The sequence below is a fragment of the Catharus ustulatus genome, chromosome 28 (genome assembly GCF_009819885.2).
Source record: "Catharus ustulatus isolate bCatUst1 chromosome 28, bCatUst1.pri.v2, whole genome shotgun sequence".
NCBI classification, from domain to species: Eukaryota; Metazoa; Chordata; class Aves; order Passeriformes; family Turdidae; genus Catharus; species Catharus ustulatus.
Window position 1 is genome coordinate 1102469 of NC_046248.1, and position 26658 is coordinate 1129126.

Consider the following 26658-nt stretch of genomic DNA (forward strand, 5'->3'; position numbering starts at 1 on the left):
TGGCTTTTTTCATCTCCGAAGATCTTGGATTGCTCTGCAGACTTAACAGTGTAATAGAGAAATTCCATTCCAGATCTGTTTGCTCTCTAAAAATTGCAGCAGGGGTTTGGGTGGCTCAGGAATGCTCGTGGATGCAAACAACATTGAGAGAGGAAGCTTGAACCGACACTCATGGCAGGAGAACTTGGAGGGAAAGGTGTCCCGTGGGTGCCCAGGGCAGAGTCCTCTGAAGAGGAGGTCACAGGGATGTTTGGGATGGTTCTCAGCCTGGAAACCAGGATGATGACACACAAAGAAAAGGCTCCTTCACCTATTTCTTCAAACTTTTGGGGTGCAGCATCCCTAGACACAGTGAAGCCAAGCATGGAACACTTTGGGAGATCAGGTTTTCTGTCCATCTGGTTTCTTTATCAAGGCACCACCAGGACAGGAAACTTGTAAACAGCAGGATGAGGTTTCTCCACCAAAGTGTGCAATAACCAAAATCTCTCAGATTTGGTGATGTAGGATCTCACTGTCACTGACAGTAGGATATCTGCCATTCCCCATCCCAAAAACTAGAGTTAAATTCATGGATATAACACACAATCAGAAACCTTGTTTTTTATTTATCCTATTTATTTATCCTATTTACAGGTATCAAATTGCCATCACTGTAGAAGGAAAACATGACAAAATGGAAACGTGATATTTATGTTAATACAAAGTTTTAAAAATTTAATTTAAGAGACCAGCTGTTTCTGCTTCTCTTATAAGAGTTTAATTGGTATATAATAGCATAGTTAATTAAATACAAATCAATAGTTTAAACCAGCTAATTGATATTTAATATGTATGGGAAAATATAACTTACTTGTAATATCATTAGCTCAATATTAAATAAGCAATGGAATTGCAATTATGCCTTTACAACGATTATAAAGTTTATCGTTGTTTAATAAACTTGCAATTAGACAGGGTGAGCTGAAAAATTATTAAACAGGTATTATTGGGCTATTAAATGTTTATTATCATTCCTGGTGGGATACAGCTACACAACAGTACATATTGTGATTATGTTAATAAACCCTTATTACAGCTTTGCAGCTTTAGCCTTTAGTGCACCGGTGATCGGATATTTCCTTCCCTTCCTGAGTGTGAGGGAAGGAATGGCCTTGAAACTGAGAAAAGAAATCCCATGCAGTGAAAGAGCTGAGGAAAAAGCAGGAGGAATCCATAGTTTGGGCCAGCACTGACAGATCTTTCTTCCTAAACATCTTTTCCCTCTATTTCCCAGGCTGAGGATCCCTTTCTCAAACACTCCAAGGTCTTGTTTGTTTTAATTGGCTTTTGCTTCATTGTCACTGGCAGTTTGTGGTTGAAGTTGCTTCTTCTTTGCCCAGTGAGTGGCTCTTCTGCCAGTTTTGGGGAGAATTAATTCAGGTACTTCTGAGAGAGTCAAAACCATGGTCCTGCTGTGTGGTTTCCAGCCAGGATACTTCAGCCCCCACTTCATCTCAGTGAATGGGATGATCACTTCAGCTGTAGCTACTTTTACTGTGCTGAGAAATTAAATTGTCATCACAACTAAATGGATGGGATTGATTTGGGCGAGATGGGTACTCAAGGGTTAAATCATTCTGGTCTTGGTGTGCCTCAGAAGCCACCCTAAAGCCAAGATATTTAAAATGCTGGGTATCTGCTTAACTATTTTAGCTTTAGGTAGCCACTAAAAGCCAAAATGGTGAGACATCCTTAGGCAGCAGAGTCATCTTGAAGTATTTTACCTTTTAAAGGCGCTCTCAAGTATTTAAAGGTGCCTTTAGCTATAAAGATTTTTGCATGTTCTCACAAATTTATGGTATGAATTATTATAATGCAGTGCTTTTGTACAGCTCCTTTCATCATGGGATATCAAAGTGGTTTATAAGTGTTAATTATAGCACCCCTTGGGGAGGCAAATGAGAGACAGGCACCCTCAGCAGCCTGCTGAGCCAGGCTCCTGAGAGGCAGGAACCCACATTTCACTGGGATCCAGCTCAGCTGAGCCTCCCTCCCTCTCTGAGGGCTCAGCTGGGCCTGGGACCTGTTGGGCAGCACAGCCCCTGCCTGGGGATGGAGCCCCTGCCCAAAATCCCCTTTTTGGGAGCTTTTTGCTCACTGCAAGGGGGAGGTGAGAGTGGTGGGATTATCCCAGGACAGTGCAGCTCCTGCTGCCCCCAGCACTGCCTTTGCTCAGAAGGATGTGGAGCTGCTGGAGTGAGCCCAGAGATGCTCCAGGACTGGAGCCCCTCTGCTCTGGAGCCAGGCTGGGAGAGCTGGGGGTGCTCACCTGGAGAGGAGAAGGCTCCAGGCACAGCTCAGAGCCCCTGCCAGAGCCTGAAGGGGCTCCAGGAGAGCTGGAGAGGAACTGGGGACAAGGGATGGAGGGACAGGACACAGGGAATTGCTCCCACTGCCAGAGGGTAGGGATGGATGGGATATTGGGCAGGAATTGTTCCAAGATGTTCCAGAAATCAAAGAGGAAGCAGGATTTTCTCCTCAGTGGGAACAAGAACCCAGCACAGGGTGCCCAGAGCAGCTGTGGCTGTCCCTGGATCCCTGGCAGTGCCCAAGGCTGGATGGGGCTTGGAGCAAACTGGGACAATGGAAAGTGTCCCGGTTCATGGCAGGGTCCTTAAGGTCTGTTCCCACCTGAAGCATTCCATGACCTTGGTGATGTTTGTGCTCATGGTGTGTGCAGGGTGTGCCAGGGCCCCTCACTCCAGGTGTGTGTCCAGGAAAACCCAGCCAGCATCCACACACAGGTCCCTGAGTGCCTGTCTGAGTCAGAGCAGTGCTGGCTTGCTCAGCTGCACTGTGGGCTCTGCTGCCTTGTCTGGCACTAATCTAATTGTGTTGTTTTAATTACTTTATACCTTGGTGCTCGTCAGAGGCTCAATAGCAATCGATGGGGTTTTGTTTTCCTATCAATAAGGACATAAAGGCTCTCACCTGCTTTGCTGGCTCTGCTCAGTCAGCCCTGGGGGCTCTGGCCAGGATCACAGCTCTGCCAGGCACATGGAGTGTGTGTCCTCAGAGCATCCTGCACTGAAACCCCCCCAGGGTCAGCCAATCTTACCAATTCTCCTTATCAGGCAGGGCTGAGCTGCTGTCCCTGCAGTCAGAGGCAGCCAAGGCTCTGCAGGCTGACACCTTCTTGTGTTTGTGATTGTGCACTTTGTGCAGAGCAGGTGGAGCACCTTGTCTCTGCCCTGGAGAGCAAGAGAACTGCTTTCCACCATCAGAGGTGGACAATGGCTGCTCATTACCCCTTCCTGGTAATTCAAGAAACCACTGAGAGTTCTGGTGGTTCATTCATCTGCCCTGATCTTTGGACATCTTCACCTGAATTAGTCTCCACCTTTTATGGCCAATGAGAGAGCCACAGGCACCCCCAAAGACATGGTGAAAGGTGGAGTCACATTCTGGAGACACCTGTTTCTCTCCAGGGCATTCCCTCCAGGACAAGGCTGATTGAAGGGGACTATTTAAATTTCATCTTACTCTGATTATTTCAAGAGACTTTCTTTTGTCTGAGCATCAGCCTCAGTGGGATTACACATGATATTTTTTTTTTAAGATGCTGATTCCTCCCTGACCTTAGGACCAGGAGCCTCCTGCAAGGTGGAGCCCTGTATAATGCTAGAGGAAGTGCTTTAAGTGGGCTTGTGTGTACCCTGAGTGCCCTGGCATCCAAAGAAGCCTGGTTTTTTTTTCTAGGTTCAGGCTCAAATTCTGCACACAAGAGGAGGATGTAACCACTCTGCTGGGATGCCATGGCAGCGAGCACAGTTAGGGAGGGATTCTCTATATCTGGGTCTATACCCACGTGGATCTGGGGATCTTCCCTGCCCATCACATCATACTTCCCTCTTCCTCTGGACACGATCCAGATCTGCCATTCAACCCCAAGTTTGCTTTGTGGCCCTGAAAGCCGAGTTTGCCTGGCAGGTCCTGCTCTTCCAGCCTCTGCTCTGCTGCCTTCCCCTCCTGTGAGAGGCACAACTTCCCCTCCTGTGAGAGGCACAACTTCCCCTCCTATGAGAGGCACAACTTCCCTTCCTCTTCCTCGGCAGAGGGGGCTCTGCACAGTCCACAGCCACATTAAGTAAACATCAAAGGGGCTTTGATCAGCGGGGCTCTGCAGAGCACAGAAGCCCCCGAGGAGCTCTGCAGGTCCGCAGGCAGCATTGGGGACATGGTACCTTAATTTTCTGCACTATGACACAGGAGGATTTGTTTGAAGAACGAGAGCTCTCTGCCTCTCTGAGATGCACGCGGGGAGAGCGCCTGTGCTCGCAGCCTACTTCTGGAAAAACCCACGCTCAGATCTCTCTGTTTGTTACCAAGAGTCAAAAAGCCCCATTAACAAATCAAGGCATCAAAGGCCTGTGCCTCCTCAGACTCTAGCACTCTCCTGCTCATAGGGTCACTTGCTTGCTTCTAAACAGCAAGATTCCTCAGGCCAGAATTATCTTCCCTACTGCGGCCACTTCCCATTTCACTTTGCTGCCCACTAAGGGAGAAAGGGATGAAAGAGTCCTGTTGTTGCAACACGCTGCTGTGGAGGAAGATGCAGCTCAGTTCCTCACTTGGAATAGAGGAGTGCTTGAGGACAGGCAAGGGAGGGGATGCTGGCCCTCCTGTCTTTAGATGCAGTGTCTTGGGGCCCAGCCAAGCTCGGCTCTGTGAGGCTGACCAGACTTCAGATACGTGCCCACCTTCCTGGCGCTTTTCCTGAAGGGTGTCTGCAGCAGGATGTGCTCCCTGCAGCAGCCCCAGCTGCCTGCTCCTGTCCCCAGCCCAGTCTAACCCCACGCTCTCTTCTCTTGCAGAACTGGGGCTCCCAGGAAGAGGATGCTGCCTAGTACTGGGGTTCATGTACAAGGAGAAGTACCGCAGGATGACTGAAGGTGAGCAGTTCCCTCACCTTCTCTTCTTCCTCTTTAGCAATCTCATTGTGCTAAGGATCATCTCATCTCTAAGGATGTGCTGGGTTCTTGTTCCCACCCAGGACAAAATCCTGCTTCCCCTTTGATCTCTGGAACATCTTAGAGGGCATGCACGTGGGGAGCCCCTTCTGTGGAGCTGCAAGAGAAGAGCAGGAGCTTTGTAGTTCCACACATCCAAAACCCACTGTCTTTTCCTACAAAAAGGATTTGTCACACAGGAAGCTCTTGCAGCAATTGCTGCCTCTACTCTTCTTCTCCCAGCTGGGTGGCAGTGGTCACCATGACACTTCCAGAATCCCAGTTCCCAGTGCTTTTGAACCTTGCAGAGTCACTGTTACACTGCTCTTCAAACTTCTGCTAAAATGTCCCTATTTTATATTCCAGTCATTCCCCAAGTACTTTATGAGCATTGATTAATCCATAGAAATATCATAAATAATTATGAAGCATAATAACTAAACAAAACTATTTATGCTCAGAAGAACTGGCATCCTTGCTTCTGGCAGCTTCCTTTCCTGGAGCCAACCTGGTGCAGCCCCTTCTGATTAATGTTGGATGAGAGAAGAAAACGCAGAGCCCTGTGAGATGGGAGGGTCTCCAGGATGTGTCACAGAGAGTTTGGCTTCAGGGAGGTCTCTCTGGGAATTGGAAACTCAACCCAAGCGTGGATTTAACCCTTTTTAGGGGCTCTGATTGGAAATAATTTAGACTAAGGGTGTGATCTCCTGCCCTACTGCACTTCCTCATTTAGAAACATCCAAGGTCACGCTGGATGGGGCTCTGAGTAACCTGATTTAGAGGAAGGTGTCCCTGCTCACTGTAGAGGGGTCGGGTTGGTGACCCTGAAAGGTCTCTTCTAACCCAAACTGTTGCATGATTCTTTTTGCCTGCATGGGATGGAGTTTTGGCAGCAGTTAGCCATGGGGGTGTCTGCTCTTGCAGAAAGCCTTTTCCCATGAAAGTAAAAGGTGAGGTTTTTTCCATGGAGTAAAACTCTCATAGATGCAAGTTTATGGCTCAAATATCAGTTAGAAGATCAAAGGTTCCTTCAGGTTCCCAGGAGCCCTGATACTGAGTTGATAACATGGGGAAAGTACTTCACAAGACTTCACCTCGTGCTTGTTAATTACCACACACTCTTTAAACATTGATTAGAGGATGTTTTTAATGGGAAGGGGCTGCCCCACGGGACACGAGTGCTGTGAGAAGGTGGAGCCTCCCTCTCAGTGCCTTCCTGTCCCTCCAGCCTCTTGGACAGGCTGCCTGTGGCTGTGCCCAGAGCCTGGGGATGCTCACAGGGTGTTGGAGAGCTGGCAGCACCCTGGGCATCCTGCCAGTCCTTTGGGATTGCTCTGCTCCCCCGATGGATTCAGAGCCTGCGTCAGTCTACGAAGTGAGCCCCCTTTTCAGGCTGAGCAGGGCTTTGTGTGGAGAGAACAAAGAAACATGAAAGGCCAAAAGTAAAGCTTTTGTGAGGGAAAGGGAACAAAGTGTTCCTGCCTGACATGCAGCCAGTTTCTGGCCCCTGCAGGCGGCAGGGCCATTATGTTTAAAGGTACAATCTGCCAAAAACAAAAATCAGGGGGATTTCCATGGCTACAAAGACCACCTAGGACTCGTGTTTTCATTAGAAGCAGTTACAGATGACAATTGCAGACATCCAGCTCCCCAGGGTTTTGGTGGATTGCAGTGCAGATCCACACTGTATGGTGTGTGAGCTGGGCTGGGGTCAGATGTCTGGGCATCTACAGAAAGTTCCTGCCCAAGGTGCCTAAGCCAGACTCTTTGGGCCAGTTCCCTTGCCAGGGTGAGGAGAGAGAGCAGCTCCCTTTTGTATTTGTGCCAAGTGAGAGCTTTTTTTTCCCTTTAAAAAGAGGCTGAAGAACAGCCCTATTAATAATGACAAGGGAGCTGAAAGAACTGAAGGCACGGAAGGCAGTGGGGCAATGGGATGAGGTGTGGGGTCTCCATCCCAGAGGAAACAGGTAATTACAGGGACCACTAGAACCTTCCTGTCATTTACTGGAGACATCTACAATGCCTTGGAGGTCGATAAGCACAAGAGGAGCTGGAAGCTTTGACAGTGTGGAAGAATCATTTACTGATGGGAAATCATTTCTTAGGTTGGATATTGGGAAAAGGTTCTTCCCCCAGAGGGTGCTGGGCACTGCCCAGGCTCCCCAGGGAATGGGCACAGCCCTGAGGCTGCCAGAGCTCCAGGAGAGTTTGGATATTGCTCTCAGGGATGCACAGGGTGGGAATGTTGGGGTGTCTGTGCAGGGGCAGGAGTGGGACTGGCTGGGTCACTCACACCTCAGGACATCCTGTGGTTCTTTAACACGGTGATTTTGGCTGTCCCCACAGAGAAGATCCAGTCTGGATGCTCACAGATCGGTTTGGAAGCCTGTCCCAGAGGGGTGAAATAGCTGCTGGTGAGAGATGCCCAGCAAGGGTCTTTGTGCTGGTTTTGACCAGCTGGCAAGGGATGATGTCCATTAGCACAGCTGGCTCCAGATGTGGCTCTTCCAGCTGAGCTGGGCACCAGATGAGGAGCCAAGATCGGTGTCCATGGAGGAGCCTCTGCCCACATCAGTTCCATCAGTTCCTCATCTCAGTCTCTGTGTAGAGATCAGACAGGACCAGGTGCAGTGTTGGAGCCTCTCCCAGCTGTCAGGCACCACGTGATGGGCACAGCAAACCCAGTTTGGGCACTGTCCTTGCACTGCTGAGCCCTATCAGGTGCGACCACTTCTCGCTTTGTAAAGCCCTCAGCAGGAGAAGTCTGGATTTGGGGGTGGAATTTGGCAGGGGAGCAGGAAGGCACAGCTCCAGCTCTGCGCTCCTGTGATTGATGATGGGTTGTCTCGTGCTGGGCACGAGTTCTGGTGTGCTCTGGGAGCTGTGGGGTGCAATGGAGCTGGTGACAGTTGTAGACAGAGGGAGAGGGAGAGCTGTCTGCAATGACGGCCGCGCAATAAAGACGCTTTGGAGTTAATCCTCCACCATCTGTCTTCATTCTGCTAATAACCCACTCAATCAGCTGCTGCCGACTGTTTGTTAACATTCAGAAACAGATACATAATCAGGAGGAGCGTGCTGTGAGCTCAGGAGGGGCTGGATGCTCCCTGGGAATGGCTCTCCATGGCCATGGGGGTGGAGCAGTGGGAGCCACGGGATGTCCCAAGGCAGGTGCAGCGCAAGGGAGGCGGTGCTGGGCTGGATGTGATGCTGGGGCTGGCAGTGAGCTGAGTTACTCTGCTTCTCCCAGGGCTTCCAGGTGGTTTTGGAGTAGAAAGATGTTTTCTATGAGGTGGGTCACCTTAGTCCCCCAAGAAAAAGGATTTTGAGCTACTCTGAAAATCTGGGCTTGTTCTTCTATTCCCACTTCTCCTTCCTCATGCAGTTCTCTCCCCAAGGGTTGTGCTGGAATATCTCTCTCTGCTCACCCATCAGTCTTGCTCCCTCCCTGTCCATACCAGCAGGTCCCAAGCTGGGCTTGCTCTGCTCTCCTCTGCAATGGTCCAAGGCAGGAATTCAGATGCTGCTCCTGCAATTTTACTTCTTGTCTCCTGCTTTGACTACTTGCCAGCTCTAACTCGAGTCATTAGCAAGCGTCACTGCAGCAATTATGGCACTTCTTGGCTGCCATTCATGAAGCTACTAACGGGAACGATTAAGCACTGAGAGGTGTCAGCCTTCACCTCCACCACCTGTTCCTGCCAGCCGCCGGCTGCTGGGAGGTGCCTCCAACAATGTCCCCCCAGGCAGGGCAGCGGGGCAGGGCAGCTCCCTGCCCTCCTCTGACCTCCTCTTCCAGACTCTTCACTGGCTCTGGTGTCCTCATATGTGCAGGGCAGGTGGCATCTCCATGGGATGGACACAGCTCTTGGAGGAGGAGGGGTGGGTTTCACCTCACGCCCAGCATGGCCGGGGGAAGGGACAGACGGATTCGGTGCAGCATCTTCCTCCTGGAGCAGTGAGTGCTTAATGATCTGTGCTCAGGGAAGGACAAACCCTCCTCTTCAGAGGGATGCAAACACTGCCTGCTGTGCCAGGAGAAGGTTGTGCTGCAGTTGTCTCCGGCAGCAGCCGCTCTCTGCTGGTGTCAGGGCTGGACTGTGCGTTCAAGGTGTCTCCACTCTCTACACAAAGCACAGCAGATCCAGCAGCCTGTGCTGCAGAGCTGCAGCTCCACATAGCAACGAGAGCTCTGCCTTCTGTGCAAGAGGGACAGCTTGGCAGATCATCTCTGCTGGGTAAAGCTCAGGGAAGGGCTGCCCAGATCCAAGGTGCACAACTTTTCTTTAAAATGTGGGGTAGTTGGGCAGCATAAGACAAATCTTCAGTTTTGGGAGGGTGAAGAGTGAGACCTTGAAAGTTTTGCAGTCTGAGCTGCTATCTCACCTTGACTCTTCTGTTCTGAAGGTTTGCGATCTTATTTGAAGGCACTGGGACTAATGGAGAGCTCTGTCCTTCTGTTCATAGAATCCCAAAATGTTAAAGGTTGGAAGGGACCTTAAAAATCATCTGGTCCCAACTTCCCCCTGCCATGTTGAGGGAGACTTCCCACTAGACTCACGTGCTCAAGGACTTGTCCAGCCTGACCTTGGACACTTCCAGGGATGGGCATCCACAACCTCCCTGGGCCACCTTTGCCAGTATCTCTCCGCCCTCACAGTGAAGAGTATCTGGATTTGTGCCCATTCCCCCATGTCCTGTCACTACAGCTCCTGACAGAGTCCCTCTCCACCTTCCCTGTGGCTCCCTCAGATACTGGAAGGTGCTGTAAGGTCTCCACACAACCCAGTCTTCTTCAGAAAGGTTCTCCTGTCCTCTTGTCAAGGTCATGGACTTGATCCAACAGCAAGTAGTTGGGGGAATGGGGAGGTCCTGCAGAGATGGGATTCATCCACATATCTCAGATATGGGGCAGGGACAGTGGTGGCCTAAATGGAAGGAGAGCCACCAGCCTGCTCTGTTTGGAGCAGGAAGGAAGGAACCTTCAGGGTTCTAATTCCAGCCTCTGGCAGGTTGATTCTGCCTGCAGAGCTGGGCAGCTGCCAGTCCCTGCTCATGTTCCCAGCTCTGGCTTCACCTCACGACCTGTGAGCACTGCAGCTCCACGTGGGGCTTTGTCCTGAGCTTCAGGGTGGCTCCAGTCTGCAGCAAGGTTTTGGTGCTGCCAGACATGGGGAGAGAATTGTGTGTGCATGTGAAAGCTGGGTTTATGGCTTGTAATTATCTCGTAGCCATCCTTAGAATAATTAAAGCTCGTCCATTATTAATAACTGGAATTCCAGTCCTTGTCATGGATCACAAAATGGAGAGGAAGCTCAACCCAGGGTTTGCATAATGTACCTTGGCCTAAATTGAATAATTGGTAAAATGGTGAAAATCGTTTGTTTTTCCCCCATTCCTTGGTGCTGGAATTAGTGAGATATTAGTGCAATTAGCCAGTGCTTCCATTTGAGGCTGCAATCACTTGGTTTGTAATTTAGAATAAATGTAAAAGCCCACTTACGCTTCCAAACGGGTTATTTGTCCTGTTTAAAAGTATCTAATGGGGTGGCTGTCATCTAAGCAAGATACATTTGACCCATTTCAATTTGTTTCCCTTTTAATCTGCTATCTGTTTTCCCGGATCTTTTTTTAATAAAAACATAAAGAAGAAGTGGGCGAGAGAGACCAAAGAGGGAGAGAATAGAGGCATTATAGATCCAGAGTTTATCATAAGCCAAAGTAACTTGAAATCAAGGCTGTTAAACTGCAGAAAGCAATAAAAAGAAAACACTATTTGGAATCGTTTAAAGGGCCGAGTGCCTTGTCAATGAAAGGTTGCTCTATTTGACTGTTTCTTAATAGCTTCTGTGAGGCAATCTGCAGCTCCTGCAGGAGCCAGGCTGCAGCTCCCTCTGCAGCAGCGCTGCTGGGGGCAGAGTTGGGGTCCCTGGGGAGCTGGGCAGCAGTGCTGAGGTGGGGAAATGCAATACCAAGGAGGACAAGGAGGAAAGGAGATGGATTTAAACACCAACCTGGGTTAAAGTTTTAAAGCATGTTACAAATCTTGAAATCCTGGATAGTGTGGTGGGCACAGAGTGTGGATGCATTGCTGCTTGTAGGGCTGTGGGCAGATCTGTGCCCAGTTCAGTCACAGAATCACAGAATCATGGAATGGTTTATCTTGGAAGGGACCTTAATGTCCATCTCATTCCACCATGCCATGGGCAGGGACACCTTCCACTATCCCAGGAGGCTCCAAGTCCCGTCCAGCCTGGCCATGGGCACTCCCAGGGATCCAGGGGCAGCCACAGCTGCTCTGGGCACCCTGTGCCAGGGAACAATTCCTTCCCAATACCCCATCCAGCCCTGCCCTGTGGCAGTGGGAGCCATTCCCTGTGTCCTGTCCCTCCATCCCTTGTCCCCAATCCCTCTCCAGCTCTCCTGGAGCCCCTTTAGGCCCTGGCAGGGGCTCTGAGCTCTCCCTGGAGCCTTCTCCTCTCCAGTTGAGTACCCCCAGCTCTCCCAGCCTGGCTCCAGAGGGGCTCCAGCCCTGGAGCATCTCCATGCCCTCTCTGAACTCACTCCAGCAGCTCCATGTCCTTCAGATGTTCCACCCCTTGTCATCCATCCCACCACACCCTTCCATTTCTCCAGGGAGGGACTCACAACACATTTTCCTCCCAGAGCCTGAGCATCTTTTTTACAGTGCTCTGATTAGCAGCTCCTGTCTCTGTCAGACCCCTTGTTACTGCCTGGAGAGAAACCAGCTGGGGCTCTGCAATAGAGGCCCTGCTCTTTTGGGGAAAAATGGCTTGTTTGAAAAACTGGCTGCGCCTCTGCTCCAAATATCTCTCTGCTTGACCGCCTCTCCTGCTCCTGCCATAGTTCAAAGTGGGTTCAGTGAACCCTTCCTGCCAGGAAAACCTCTGATTAGAGTATGGCACTGAGGCACAGTGGCATATTTGTGCCACCCATTAACAGCCCAGCAAGGCAGTTGTTCCCTCAGAATTACTTGGATTTATGGGAACACTTAATCTGGATCTTGCAAGTGACTTTTACATCTGCAGCAGCACAGGCTGAGCATGAATCTCCCTGAGCCTCAAGGATAAATAGGAGCTAGTCCCTCTTATCCCTGTAAAACGTGACCTTTCTCCTCTACCAGATGCCAACAACCTCAGTGCTGCTGTAGAAGGTCAAACTTCTCTTGGTTCTCTGGCCTGTCAGTGGAAAGGTTCTGTCCTTTGGGTCCAGACCTGTGATGTGTCACTTGGTTTAGTTCAAACAGTGTTGGCTCTGCTCAGCCTCCTTGTGCACACAGCAGAGCTCAACAGCCCAGAAACAACTCCAGTGTAATGGTGGGGGGTGTTTTTTGCACCTCTTATTAAGGGGTTTGTTTCACTCAGAGCCAGGATTAAAAAATACACAAAGGAGATGAATTTTCTCATGTTCAGTCTTGGCTGTTTATTAAATCTCATCTAAAGTACAGAGAGTTCTGCAACACTTCTTGCTACCAGCTAAAAGTGAGCAAAATGGAGGTGAATTTAGCTAGTTACAAGGTCTTTTAAAGCTAAACAGTCCAATAGAGAAGTAACACCTCTATTATTTATACTTTTGACCCAATAACCAAACTCCTGTGACCCTCAGTGCAGCACTAACTGTTCAACCAGAAACTACTGCCTGAAATCATGAAGAAGAAGGAAGAAGAATACAGAAAGGAGACAACACCCCAAATCCTCCATCTTGTCCCATACCTATTACTACATTATAAAAACCTCAAATTTAAAACCCTTCACCATGTGAAATCACACACTTCTATTTAACAACACACCCCTGACTTTAACTCCATCACTCAAATTTGGAGCCTTCTCCAAGGCCTCAGGTCAAAAGTGTTGTTCTCCAGGGGGTCAGTGCCAGAAAGCACAGAAAGCCCACAAAAACCAGGTTTTTGAGATCCAACACTCCATCACCACCCCAGCATCTTCCCACAGCTTTGCCCTCTGGGCTTTGCACGGTCTGCACTTTGGAAATGGGATTTCTGCCAAGCTTTGCTCCCAGCTGCAGCATCCCTGGCACAAACTGCCCTGGTGGCAGCTCTGTCACCAGCTCATCTCCGAGCTCCCCGCGGGATGTGGGGGATCCTTGCATTGCTGACTCTGCTGTCACTCCCAGGAAAGTGCCACCCCTGTTGTGAGGGAGCTGCCCTCACCCAGCCTTGTCACTCGTGTCCCCACACAGACAGAATTGATCGGGGCTGGCAGCTCCGGGTAAGCTGCATTGAGCCTTTTGTTCTTTATCTGACAAAGGCGTTGGGAAGGAAGAGGAGAGTGGATAGAGCCGCTCCCAAGGAGTTGTTAAAGACGCGTTGTTATCTCAGAGGTCTCATTGATATTTCCGTGATGCTTTGGTGTCTGGGAGCAGAACAAGGCAGGGATGTAAGTGAAACCTGAGGAAAAGCAGTGTAGGAGCTGCCTGTGTCTGGTGTCAAGGGGAAGCTGTGCCTGAGCTGGGTCAGATGGAAACTGGGTAAGACAGGACCCCTTGGCTGTGAGTCCTGGCTGGTGCAGCACACACATTCCCCAGGATGCTGCCCAGGGAAGGATCCTGTTTTACCTGCTGTCCAATCTCCCCGATTTCCTGCTGCTCTCTGCTCCTTTGGAGAGGGGGAGCAGAGCTCCATCCGTGATGTTCCAGCTGTCTACAGGAGCTGAACAACTCTGCTGGCCATAAATCTGATGCAAAGCTCGGGAGCTTTACGGTAACAGTGTTGTTGTAGCAGTTAATGGTCGAAGGGTATCATTTTATCTATTGATTTGAGTAGCAGTCCCTGTGGAAAGCTATTGCTGCGTGGTCTTAAATAAATGAATACGATCCTTCCTCACTCCCTGAGTACTGGCACCAGACATTTCAGGAGCTGCCTCTCTCGCTGTTCAGCCTGCAGGTGTGTCCAGGAGAGCTGGATTCTGTGGAATCTGTACACTGCTTCCTTTGGGGACCCCACTAAAAACATTGCAGGAATCCTAGGCTGGAGAAGGACTCTTCACAAGGGCATGTAGCAGGGGGTCAAGAGAAAATGGAATAAAGCTAAAGGAGGGTAGGGTTAAATGGGATACTGGGAGGAAATTCTTCCTTCTGAGGGTGCTGAGCACTGGCACAGGTTCCCAGATAAGCTGTGGCTGCCCCATCCCTGCAAGTGTCTAAGGCCAGGTTGGGCAGGGCTGGTGGCTGGCACAATGGAAGGTGTCTCTGTCCATGGTAGGGTGGAATGGGATGAGTTTTAAGATGCCTCCCAACCAAACCATTCTGGGATTCCAATATTTATATACATGGATCAATATCTAGGGTGAGATCTAGATTATTTCAGCCACTTTAATTCCATTGCCCTGGCCATGCCCCTTTAGATCCCTTCTGGAACTGAAATGGGATGTGCACCTGTGGAATATGGCAAGTTGTTGGTAAAAGCTTGTCCTGTGGACTGCACCTGGAAGCAGGCAGAGATAAGGTTGTGGATATCACCTTGCCACAGTTGCCTGGCCATCTTTTGGGCTTTGGGCCAATTTATTTTTAATCAGGAGGTGAGGGGACATGAATGACAGGAGCTCCAAGGTTTCTGTCTGGACAGGCAGATCTGGCTCTGCCATCGAGTCAGGTGCTGATGATGCTGTAACCCCCTGACACGGACAGGACAGCCTGGCTGTGTGGAAGTCTCCAGCTCTCAAGATATCTGGAAGCCATTGCTTTCAAGAAAACAATCCAGATTTTGTTCAGAAAAGGGGCAGGATTGTGACAGCACATCTGTACCCAAGGCTGGAGAAAGGGAGAGCATCAATGCTGCTATTTTGGGGTGCACAGATGGCTGCAAGGAGATGCCAGGATTGGATCTGCCTGCTCTGGATGTCCAACAAGACTGGAGCAATGAAGCAGTAGCAAGCTCCTGTCACTTAGAATATCAATTGAAACCATTGCAGCCTTGTAAGTCCCACCCTGAGACACTCTGGATGGACAAACAGCCAGGCCTGCCATTGAAATGGCTCTGGAGCCAGCAAAGAAAATCTGCTGAGCAATTGTGATCAGAAACTGGAGAGCTGCAGCCCTTCCAGCCCAACAGGCTGTGGGGTGGGAGATAAGACTGGTGTGAAGAAGAAACCCTCTGGTGTTTGGGCACTGGGATGCCAGTGCCTTTGCTGTGCTTGGAAAATGCTTAAATAACTCATTTTGGAGCTCCATGCCCAGAGTTTCCCTGTGTGTCACACAACACCATCCCTGCAGGCCCAACCTGCAGCGTGAAGCTCTTACAAGAACAGTGTGAGGCAGCTCTATTTCACTGCTATAATGACAAAATGGGATGAAATTGTGTGGTTTAGGCCAGCAAAATGATCCTGCTTCCATTCCTCAGCGAAGTGGGACCATGTTGGGTTTGACTGAAAGACACTGCCAAGCACCCAGCAGTGCTGTGTTTGAGCTGACTTGGGTTTTAAACCCTTCAAAAAATCCTTTGCAGTAAGGAAATAGGAAATCTGGTTGTGAAGTATCCAGCTGACTGCTCCAAGCCCTGCTTTTCTTGTTTGCCCCAAGTTATTCACTGTATGTGGCCAAACTCTCCCACTTGTGTGATTGATGTGATTGAAGCCTTCAGGCTGAGGCTGATGAAGATGGGAGGAGTGGGAAGGGCCAAAACCCTGCAGGATAGGTAGGGATCATATGTGAGAGGGAGAGTGAGTGGAACCCCCTGGGCCAGGCAGCCAATGCAAGGATTATTTAGTACCCAAGGCTGCCACGATGAACCTTCAGAGAGCAAAGGACATCAGCCACAAACCTTCCCAGTTCCCTCCAGTGCAGCACCAGTCTCGGGGTCAGTGTCTCTGTGCCCTTTTAAACCCAGTATTTGCTCCAATGGGTATTTACTCCTCTGTAAATGTATTAATGGAGCTAATCTTAAAGCATATCCAGAGATATAACTTGAGATGGAGGGTTTTTTTTTTTTTCCTTTTAACAAAGATGAAGCTTTTATATAGACGGGAAAAGAGAAGGGAAGTGAAATGTTCAGTGACTAATGATCCACATTAATATTCATGAGAGTCAGTAGCATTCCGAGATTTAAAATAAAGGAAGAAAGAGAGAAAGGCATTGACTCCTTTAGAAGCTAAATGAAATATTTAGGTTGACCTGGAGATAAGTGTGCTGGGTCATTGTTGCTGTCAGCTCAGACCAGCGCTCAGTCCTGGAGCTTTCAAAGAGAGAGCTGAGCTGCTGGCAGATTTTTCTGGAGATAGGAAAGGACTGGGTGGGCTCACACAGCAGCAGAAACTTCAGCTGAGGGTCAAGTCCATGCTGGGCCGGGTGCTGTGACACCTCCCAAATGGGGAGGGAACAATCCCTGTCCCAGGAACCTGCTCCCCAGCCAGAGCTGGAGTATGGAATTACATCCAGGGGGGTGTTCACAGCCAGGCTGGGATCAGGCATGGCCTGTCCCAGGTAAGTCCCAGCTCACACCATCCACCAAAGGGCTCCTGTCCTGGCCATTCCCTGCAGTGAGGCAGCTCTTTGGGACAGGGGATGGCCTGAGGTGGTGGTTTGGAGGGTGCAGGGGACACTGATGGATCTAAAGCATCTGCAGGGCTCAACTGCCTGGTGAGAATATCCTTCCTCCAAGCTGCAAACAGCTGTAGATATTGGGGGAGCTGATTTGCTGTTGTGGGAGGTGTCTCCTTTTCTGCTGTGCTGTTTTCCTTCCTTCTTGCCCATCCCTGCCCCCAGAAAATCACCCCAAATGTGCAAAGTTTTAAACTGAAAGGCAAAGTTTTGAACCTGGAAGTGCGCCTTATAATCCAGTGCATCTTATATATGGACAAAGTTCGGAAATTTGCCAACAGAGAAGTGCGAGCCGCACGCCAAGCCGTGAGCCGCAAGAGCTGTCTGCCGAGCCGCGAGCAGCGAGAGCCGTGAGCAGCGAGAGCCGCGTGCTGTGAGAGCCGCGAGCAGCGAGAGCCGCGTGCTGTGAGAGCCGCGTGCTGTGAGAGCCGCGAGCAGCGAGAGCCGTGCCAGCCGGTGCTGGGGGCGGGTGGGAGTGCCAGGGAGGGCGTCTGGGGCTGCGTTTAAAGGCTACACCAATCTGTGAAAAATGTTTGCAAATTGAGCACCTGCCAGTAAACGCCGCAATCGCGCGATTCCATTACTAATTCATTACTTTTTTGCGCGCGGATCCTCGTGGCAAAAAAGAAAAGTGCGCCTTCTAGTTCAGTGCACTTTATATATGGACAAAGTTCGGAAATTTGTCAACACCCGAAAGTGTGCCTTATAATTTGGTGTACCTTATAGTTGTGAAATTACTGTATTTTGCTAAACGAAGTATCTAAATAGATATTTCTAAATAGTTCTTAATCCTGGGTGGGAGGAGAAGGGAAACTTCTGCAGAGAAATAGCTGAAATGCAGGTTTGTGAGGAGGAGTGCAGGAGTGACGGTGGAGGCAGAGAGAACACCAGGACCTTAACAAACAGATTTCACCGCAGACAGAGCACTCCAGGCCTGGAAGCAAGGCTTCCCCCACCTTCTGCCTGCTCCTCTTCTAAATCCTTATCCTTTCTGCTTCTGCAAGTTGCCCTTGTCTCCTTCTGTTTCTGAGGCTGCTCCTTTTCATTTCCCAGCCATCCCTTCCCTCCTCAGAGTGACAGCTGTCCCACCCCTGCTGAGGTCTTTGCCCTTGAGACCATCTTTGATCTGTGCCCTGATAGAAGGGCCGAGTATTGACTTTGGCTGCGGCTTCATTAAGAGGCAGCCTCATTTGTCAACTTGTTTGTTTCCAGAGCTGCTTGGGAGATGGCAGAGCTTGCATCCCCTCCGAGCTGAGCGCAGCCAGAGTCCAGAATTAACTCCCTTTTCAAGGGTTTCCATCAAGGTCATTGCAGGTGGCCCTGCACAGCTCTCTCCTCCTCATTAATCGATGTCACCGAGGTTTTAAGCAAAGTTAGATCCAGTGGCAGTGTGGCTGGGAGACCTGCCCAGGCTCTGGGGGCTGCAGGAACCTGGGGACAGGTGTGTTAGTTAACCCAAGGTGCTCCCAGCTGGAAAAGAGGTGTCTGCTCACAGGGAAATCAGAGCTGGGGCCTTGCATGAGCTCTCCATGGTGAGATCCTTGGGGGGTTCTCTAGGTCTGGCTGTGTAAGGACTGTGAGTAATGAGGATGAATTTCCCTTGTCAGTTGTCATCAGGTAGCTCATCTGCCTCTGGTTCCAGTCCAGGTGCTCAGGTGGGTGAAGTGAACGAGTTACCCAGGCCTCCCTGCACTCCTGGTGGGCAGGGAATAAAGCACTGACCAGTGTTTGCTGGTAGGGTTTGCCCTCTGCAGGGGTCACCTCCCTGCACTGCAGGACCTCAGAGATGCCAGTGGCGGATGTGCCCCAGGGGCTGGTCCTTGGAGGATTTAGGGGGAAGCAATCTTGCCCTACACTCACATGAAACTGAAACTCTAAACATTGTCACTCTCGGAGTTGTTCAGGGATTTGAAATGGCTTCACACCACAGCCCTGGTTCATGGCAGTGCAGGAAGGGTATCAAAGAACCAAAGAATTATGGAATGGTTTGGGCTGGAAGGGGCCTTAAAGAACATCTTGTTCCAAACCCCTGGCATGGGCAGGGCACCTTCCACTGTCCCAGGTTTCTCCAAGCCCCATCCAGCCTGAACTTGGACACTTCCAGGGATCCAGGAGCAGCCACAGCTGCTCTGGGCACCCTGTGCCACAGCCTCAGCACCTCACAGGGAACAATTCCTGCCCAATATCCCATCCATCCCTGCCCTCTAGCAGTGGAAGCCATCCCCTGTGTCCTGCCCCTCCATCCCTTGTCCCCAATCCCTCTCCAGCTCTCCTGGAGCCCCTTTAGGCCCTGGAAAGGGCTCTAAGGTCTCTCCAGAGCCTTCTCTTCTCCAGGTGAGCACCCCCAGCTCTCCCAGCCTGGCTCCAGAGCAGAGGGGCTCCAGTCCTGGAGCATCTCCATGGCCTCCTCTGGTCCAGCTGGTTCTTGTCCTTCCACTGATGCTGGTGGGATCTCATCTCACCTGGGCAGAACCCCTTCCCTCACCCTCTGGCCTCACTGTCCCATTGCTCAGGGCCAGAGCAGAGGATGGAGCTTTGCTGCTGGGGGCAGAACCTGCAGCACAGGGTGTTCCCAGAGCTGTCTGACCGTGTGCAGGGGAAGCGGGTGAAGAAAAAAAACAAACTTCACTGGGGTCCAGTTTCCTGCAGACCCTTAAGTCTCCCTGCCCTTGTGAGGAGGGGTCTAGTGAGGCTGTTTCCATGTTCCTGAGAGATGCAGGAGGTGTGGGAGCACCAGCCCAGCCATGGGAAGGACAGCAGCTCAAAACACAGAAGTTCCACAACTCAGCTGTGCTGCAGGGGTTAAAGCTCTTTGAGAGCTGGGTACTTCCACACTCCCAACAGCACGGAGGGAGCTGAGGGAAGATGTTCCTGGCTGTTGCCACAGGCATTTTGCTTCAGCAGGTCCCGAGGTGATAAGGCAGCAGTAATTGTGCAGCTGCACGTGGGCTGCGATGGGACTGGCACTGCAGCAGTGCACGGGGAGCACGGAGCAAAGCCAGGGAGAATTCTGGCTGTGGTGGCAGGAATGGCCCAGGGATTAGAGAGCAGGTTGTAAGAGGAGAGACTGGAGGAGGTAAATTTATATAGTCTGGAGGAGGCTCAAGGGGAGACACGACCAGAGTCTATAAATACACACAGAAATAGAAACCAAGGGAGGAAATTATTCAGAAGGAGGGAGGACAAGGAGCAGTGCCTGAAGCAAAGCAAGAAAAGTTTATTCTGGGTCTTGCATGGAGGGAGAACAGGAGGGAGGAGCACCAAGCACCCGGCTGGGATGGGTCCCAGCACTGCCAAGCTCCTGCTCTGCTCCCCACCCCTCTGATGCCTCACAAAGCTGGATGCTGCCCCTCCTAACACAGCTCTGCTGTGTTTTACACTCTCCCCACCTCATTTCTTCCCTGCCAGCCATCTCACGCGGGTGTCTGGCACCCAGCCGCCCCAGCATGCCTTCGAAGGTTGAATAAAACAGATTGAGATGCACTTGGGCTTGTGGCTTGACAACTGGTTCCCCTTGGACAGGAACATTTGCCTTCGCTGGGTGACAATGCTTTGAGTCCGTCGCCTCAGGCACTGTGGCTCATTGCTAGTCATCTCTCCAATGAATAATACACAGGCCTGAATCTCTGTCTGCATACATCTTCCTTTACTGTGGGATAATTTAATGTTATCTTTGGGCCTCCTGCTTCAAAGATGAAGAGATTACTTCAAACCTGCAGCCTGCAACCACAGCCATTGGTTTCAAACGTCATTAAGTTTCATTATAACAAATAAACACTGCAATGACATTTATAAGTTACCAGAGAGCACAGAAACACAAATATGAAGCAGATAAACTGCATTTGATCCAAATAATTACTGCAGGCAATATCGAGCTTAGGCTGAGCTGGCAGGCGGGTGCTGGGTAATTTATAGGTGTCCATAAGGCACCGTGGTGCACATTGCTTCTTAAAAATGATGATGATGGTTATGTGTCTCTCTAAAGCCTCAAACAGGTTATTCTCCTGCCTTCTTGAAGGCAGGGAGCTTTTCCTCAAGTCAGAAATGGACCTGGAACAGGTAACTGTTACTGCTTGGGGACTTTCACCATTCCTCAGGATTTCCGCCTGAGAAGGAATCAGTGTTTGAAGTTGGCTGTGATTTAAGCTCAAAAGAACCTTATTTATTCATTTATGTGTGTGTTTGGTTGGTTGGTTGGTTTTCCTCAGGGGTATTTATCCCCACTCTGGATAAGTTCTCAAGAGTGGGGAATCCTTGGGGAGAGATTTCCACTAATTTACTCCAAGGGAGTATAATTCTACACTCAGACAATAATGTAGTATTAGAATACACTGACTTGGAAGGGATCTACAAGGAGTCCAGCTCCTGATTAATGATAATGAAGTTCCTTTCATTTCTGACTCCTGCCTTTACACCACCAGCTCTGAGCCCTGAGCAAGGGCTCCTGTACCAGTAAACCCAAAAAGCATTTCCTCCAGCATTTCCCCCAAAAACCTGAGTGCAAGGGGGTTTGTTGCTGTTCTGGGTATGTGAACTCTCCCAGAGCTTTGCCTCTGCTCTGGGGTGAGAGCACATCATCTCCTGAGTGACCCCAGTGGGGTTTGTAACTCCGAGTCCTGCAGGCAGCAGCTCAGGAGGGGGTCAGGCACAGCTGAGCTTATTGATGAGCATCTCTCATTACCTGCTAATTAACACAGCAGGCTGGAGTGTGCTAATCTGCTCTTGGGCCGGCGTTTTGCACCAGGCAGCCATTGACTCTGCAGTGAGGACCATTGAGAAGGAGCTGGTGGCAAAACAAACAGCGAAATCCGTGTTAAATAATCCGAGTCCCCTCTGAGCTGTGCAGCAGGGGTCTGCTGGCAGGGACTGGCACAGCCCCTTCCTTCCCTGTGCCTTCTCCCAGGGCTGCACCTGGGCTGACAAAGCACTTGCAGGGCTGTAAATATTGACATTGCCTCTCATCTTTCATGGCTCTTGGCTTTACTGGGTAAAACCCAGGTAAAAAGCACCAGCTGGTTGTTGTCAGCAGTGGTGCAGGTCACTGGCCTCTTCCATGATGGATAAATGCACTTTCTAGGTTTTTCCTTGGCTCTAGGGACAGTGTAGCCAAGATTTTCATTGAGGGGAGCTTTTATTAAGCTTCCACACATAGTGGAATTTTTAAGCACTTTCCTGGGATGGGCACATGTGTGAAACATTTCCTGCTCAGAGATTATCTGCTCCCTGTCTGTTCATCTCAGCATCTCCAACCCCTCCTGCCTCCCCCCCTGCCACTTTTTGTGTGTGTGTATTGCATATACTTCACTTTAGGCTGTTTTTCAGAATAATTTGTTTTAATTTTACATATGAATCTTGCATGTGTTAAAAAAAATGCACATATTTACAATCACTTCCACTTGTAAAAATCCAAACAAACAATAATCACAGCAGAAACCTGCTAATTCTCACTCCACTTCATCTTCAGAGCTGATAATTCACACAGCACAACCCCGAGCAATCCCACCCTGCTCTGGTAAACAGCAGGAGCTGGAGCAGGGCTGCTCTGCAACATCCCAGAGCTCATCTGGCCAGGAGCTGCCCCAAAAGCCATTCAGAGGATGTTTCATGCACACAGCAGCTTCTCAGCCTTCCAGGGCATTAATAAGATTTATTCCTGCCTTCCCTTCCTTCCATCCGTGAGCTTTGGTGCCACCAAGATGTTTTCTGTTCAGGGAAGTATCTGGTAGGGGAATAGTGGCAATTCCAATACCTGCAGAGATGAAACACCCTGTAGAGAGACTCATTTAACCACTCCTTGGATGAATTCTCCAATCTATACAATGGCTCACCAATCTGTAGCAAGACTAGTTAAAATTCTTTTGAGAAGGAGCAGAATTTTCCACTCATTTTACTCTTATAGAATCCCAGAGCAGTTTGGGTTGAAGGGGACCTTAAAGATCATCCAACCCCCCTTCCATGTTCAGAGAATGTAACATTAAATATCTGAATTTTCTGTTCTGAGCTGCATCTTCATTCTGATTTCTCTCCGTGCCTCAAAGCGTGCGATAACAGATTTTGAAAAACGAGGATGGAAGTGAAACATGGTGCGACCCAAGGCAAGCTCTTTGCTCTAATTTTCCACCCCGTGAACTGCACAACTTCCAGTTGCTGCTCTTCCTGGGAGCAGAGCCAGACTTTGAAATCTCCAAATCATTTGTGAAATGGATTATTCATCCTTCTCGTTTTCCTACGGACGAGCGTCCTCTGTGCCCTCTAACTCAAAGATGAGCTGAGATTTAAAGGACTCTATTTCAAAAGAGCAGCCCTGATCTGGGAACAAAGAGTGGGCAAAGGGGATGCACTTGGATTGACTCTAATCCAGGAGAGGGGGATCACCTGAGAGATTTCAGAAGGTCACAAGGGATAAAATCCTTAAGGATTTTATCTGGGAGACTTGGTGCAGGCAGGCTGCTCCCACTGGTTTGCACATCCACTGTTATTTTTAGAAGGAAAAGTTCCTTTTTCTTCTCTGTGGATTCAAGTGGGAGGTTTTAGGTCCCAGGAGTGTCTGGGGACCTGCCACCTCCTTTCTGAGCTACAAATAGTTATAATCCAAAACAGCAGCTGGAGTTGCCACAGAGGGAGCTTGGCTGGAATTACCTGAGCAGGAGCATCCCCTGCTCTGTTCTCCCCTCTGAGCCCATGGCCTGGGGAGCTGTGCCAGGACACTGCACCTCAACAGGAGAACAAATGGGGATTTCTTACTGTGCCACAGCCTCCTTGGGAGCACCAGTAACAAAATATTTCTGTATGGAGTCACTGACATGTTCAGTAGAGCCAGGCCTGCAGGTGGATCAGTGTGAGGAAATCTGTTCCCCTCTGCTCTTGTTTCCATGAAGGATTAGTACCCAGTGCCTGCCCAGGGTTTCAGTGACTCTGAAAGGGTTGCTGGTGCCACTGTCCTTGTTCCCAGCAAGGACAGGCATCACCCTGTGCCCCGAGCACCCTTGGCAGAGGCTCAGAGCTTGCAGCTGCCCCTGGACAGGGAGCCCAGGCACTGGGATGAGGAGCTGGCCCAGGCTGTGGGGAAGCTCTCACACCGTGACTCTGCCACAGCTTTAGTGACACCACCAGCTCTGCTCTTGCTGACCCTTCAGCTCCTCTGCCACCCTCTGTGACACCTCTGCTCTGCCCCCTCCTCCTTGTCGGCCCCAAGTAAAACACCACCTAATGTTGTCTGCTGCCTCTGCCTCCAACTCTGCAAAAGCCCTGCGTGCCCCAAAGCACATCCCAGCTCTGGCAGCTTGTCTAATAGGAGATAATGCTGCCTGCTCAGAGCTCTGTGTTATCTGGGCAGCAGGTGATTCTGTGAGGGCAGAGCAGCCAGGAGCCATCCATGGAGCCTGGAACCATCCATGGAGCCATCCACAGAGCCAGGAGCCATCCACAGAGCCAGGAGCCATCCAATGAACCTGGAACCATCCATGGAGCCTGGAGTTGTCCATGGAACCTGGAGCCATCCACAGAGCCAGGAGCCATCCGTTGAACCTGGAGCCACCCATGGAGCCAGGAGCCATCCATGGAACCTGGAGCCATCCTTGGAACCATCCACAGAGCCTGGAGCCATCCAAGGAACCTGGAGTCATCCTTGGAACCATCCACAGAGCCAAGAACCATCCACAGAGCCATCCATGGAGCCTGGAGCCATCCATGGAGCCTGGAGCCATCCAAGGAGCCTGGAGCCATCCACAGAGCCAGGAGCCATCCACAGAGCCAGGAGCCATCCACAGAGCCATCCATGGAGCCTGGAACCATCCATGGAGCTGGAATGTTCAGCCTGATCCAGTCCATAAGGTCACTTCAATGCTGCTTCTTGGCACCTCGATGCAGTACATTAGTTTGTTTCCCATCAGTGCAGCTCCCAGGAACAGGAGTTTAATCTCACACGAGGCAATTCTCCAGGCTGCTGCTGGGAAGAGTTTGCTAATAAATATCCCACGGTAAGGATACTCTTACACCTTTCCCAATTGGCAGCTAATAACAGAGCAGCCGATGACATTTCAGCCCTTTCTGCATGGCTGATCAAACTCCTCACAGTGACTTTGAAAGCAGTGCTGGGATTTCATGTGGGTATCAAAGCCAGCTGAACACTCGATAGTTCAGATCTCTTGCCTGTGTGACTAATAGACAAAAAGATCTCTGAAAGGTTTAATATCTTACTCAAAATTTCCCTGTTTCCTGTTTGAAGCTACTCAGTGGACACAGTGGGATGTTGATGGTTCCTCTCAAAGCAGCGCTAGGAAAGCATGTGACATCACTGCGGGATGAGCTCAGCTCAGCACGGGGGGCTGGCTGAGAGCTGCTCATGGCCAGGACACAACGCATCCCAGAGGCCAGGCAGGAGAGCAGAGCACTGCCTTTGCACCTTAAACTGCACTCTGGCAGCTGGCAGTAGGACCACAGGATTATTTTGTTTGAATAAGACTTAAGATCATCAAGTCCAATCCTCAACCCAGCACCCCCAGCATGTTCACCTCTAAGCCATGTCCCCAGGTGCCACATCCACACATTTTGTGAACAGCCCAGGAATGGGGACCCCACCACTGCCCTCGACAGCCCCTTCCAATGCTTGCAACCCTTTCTGTGAAGAATGTTTTCTTAAATTATCCAACCTCATCCTCCTCTGCAGTAACTTGAGTCCATTTTGTCTTGTCATGTCCCTTGTTCCCAGGGAGCAAAGTCTGACCCCACCTGTCAGGGAGGGAGAAGGTACCCCTTAACTTCCTTTCCTCCAGCTTCCCTCAGCCTTTCCTGGTGCTCCAGCCCCTTCCCCAGATTCATTGCTCTCCTTTTCATTGCTTTTCCTGGACTTCTCTTTGGCTTTGGTTTCACCTCAGTTCACCGCACACCTTCCCCTCTGGCTGGAATCAATGGGGACCCCTAGGCTGTGCTCCCAGGGAAAGTCTCATCTCCCTGTATGTTGGTGGGTGAGCAAGGCACGAGGTCAGTTCCTGCTTTTTTTGGAGTGGGGACACCTCTGCCGGGTCACACAGCTGGTCTGTGACCAGCACCATTCCACACACCTGAGTCATCCTTCCACTGAAGGTGTTGTGCTTTGGTTTCTTTCAAGTCAAATAATTCAGCACTGAGACCACGTGAGCTGGGCTTACACAGTCACACTAAAAAAAGGCCAAACTGACATTTTTCTTTGCACAAATTTGATTTTATTTTCTCCCCAAGGAAGCCGAATTTTTTTAAATGGAAATCTTATGCAAGGGCTGAACTCAAGCTACCTCTCTTATTTGTGCTGTGAAGCCCAAGGAAGTGCCTGACAGGGCTGTGGCTGTCACCAGCAAGGGGCTCTCCTGTGGGGAGGCTGATCCACATCTCCTCACTGAGGACAGCATCATGGGTGTGATCCCTCTGCTGCTGTCTGGGCAGCCACAGCTCTTTTGCTTCTCAAATAGGGTAAGAAAAGCTCATCTCTGTCCTTGTCTGGAGAAATCCTTGCCCCTGGGAGCATGCAGCTCCCTCTTTGCTTCCTGTTCCCTGGGGCTCCCCTTGGTGCAGGTCTGGCTGTTGTTTCCCACCAGGAGGGGATTGGGATGCAGGCAGGTAATGAGCAGCTCTGCAGCCTGCACGGCTCTTCCCCGTGCTCCCCGTGACTGACAATTCCAGAGAGCTTTGTAAATAATGTAAAGCTTTTGTCTGCTTGCTTTTCCTACTCATCTGAAAATCAATGTGAGCACGTGTTCTGGAGCACGATGGGCCCTGTGCAGGGGCTCGCTGTCCTTGGCTCCAGGGAGCTGAGAACCCCTGTTTGTCACAGGGCCATAGCACGAGCTGTGTGGTGTTGGAACCCTGAACAGTTCCTACCTCACTTTTTGCCGTCAGCTTCTTCTCCTCGGCTCCCTCGTTTCCACAAATGTCCAGCACCACGGGTTTCTGCTTCACCTTTCACCAGCTTCTAGGGATTTCCAAGCTCCTTTTCACCCCAGGGATTTTTCCAGCTTCCAGCTGCTTACATTATCTCTGTTTCTTCAGGGAGGTCTGACTCTGAGTCTAGCAGGTGTTTTTCATCCTCACACAGGATCACCACCTTACTAGTGGTACCTCA

General features: G+C 50.3%; 1 protein-coding gene across 3 annotated transcripts in view; it reads left to right on the forward strand.

Moving 5' to 3' along the window:
* Positions 1–26658, forward strand: part of KIRREL3 (kirre like nephrin family adhesion molecule 3) — a 359049-nt gene that overhangs the window by 224688 nt on the left and 107703 nt on the right. For 2 of the 3 annotated variants that reach the window (XM_033081525.1, XM_033081526.1), the window contains exon 2: positions 4857–4934. The exons of the other annotated variant lie outside the window; for it this stretch is intronic. In XM_033081525.1, coding sequence (XP_032937416.1) covers positions 4857–4934 — 78 coding nt within the window. The remainder of the gene's footprint in view (positions 1–4856; positions 4935–26658) is intronic. 3 annotated transcript variants of the gene reach the window in all.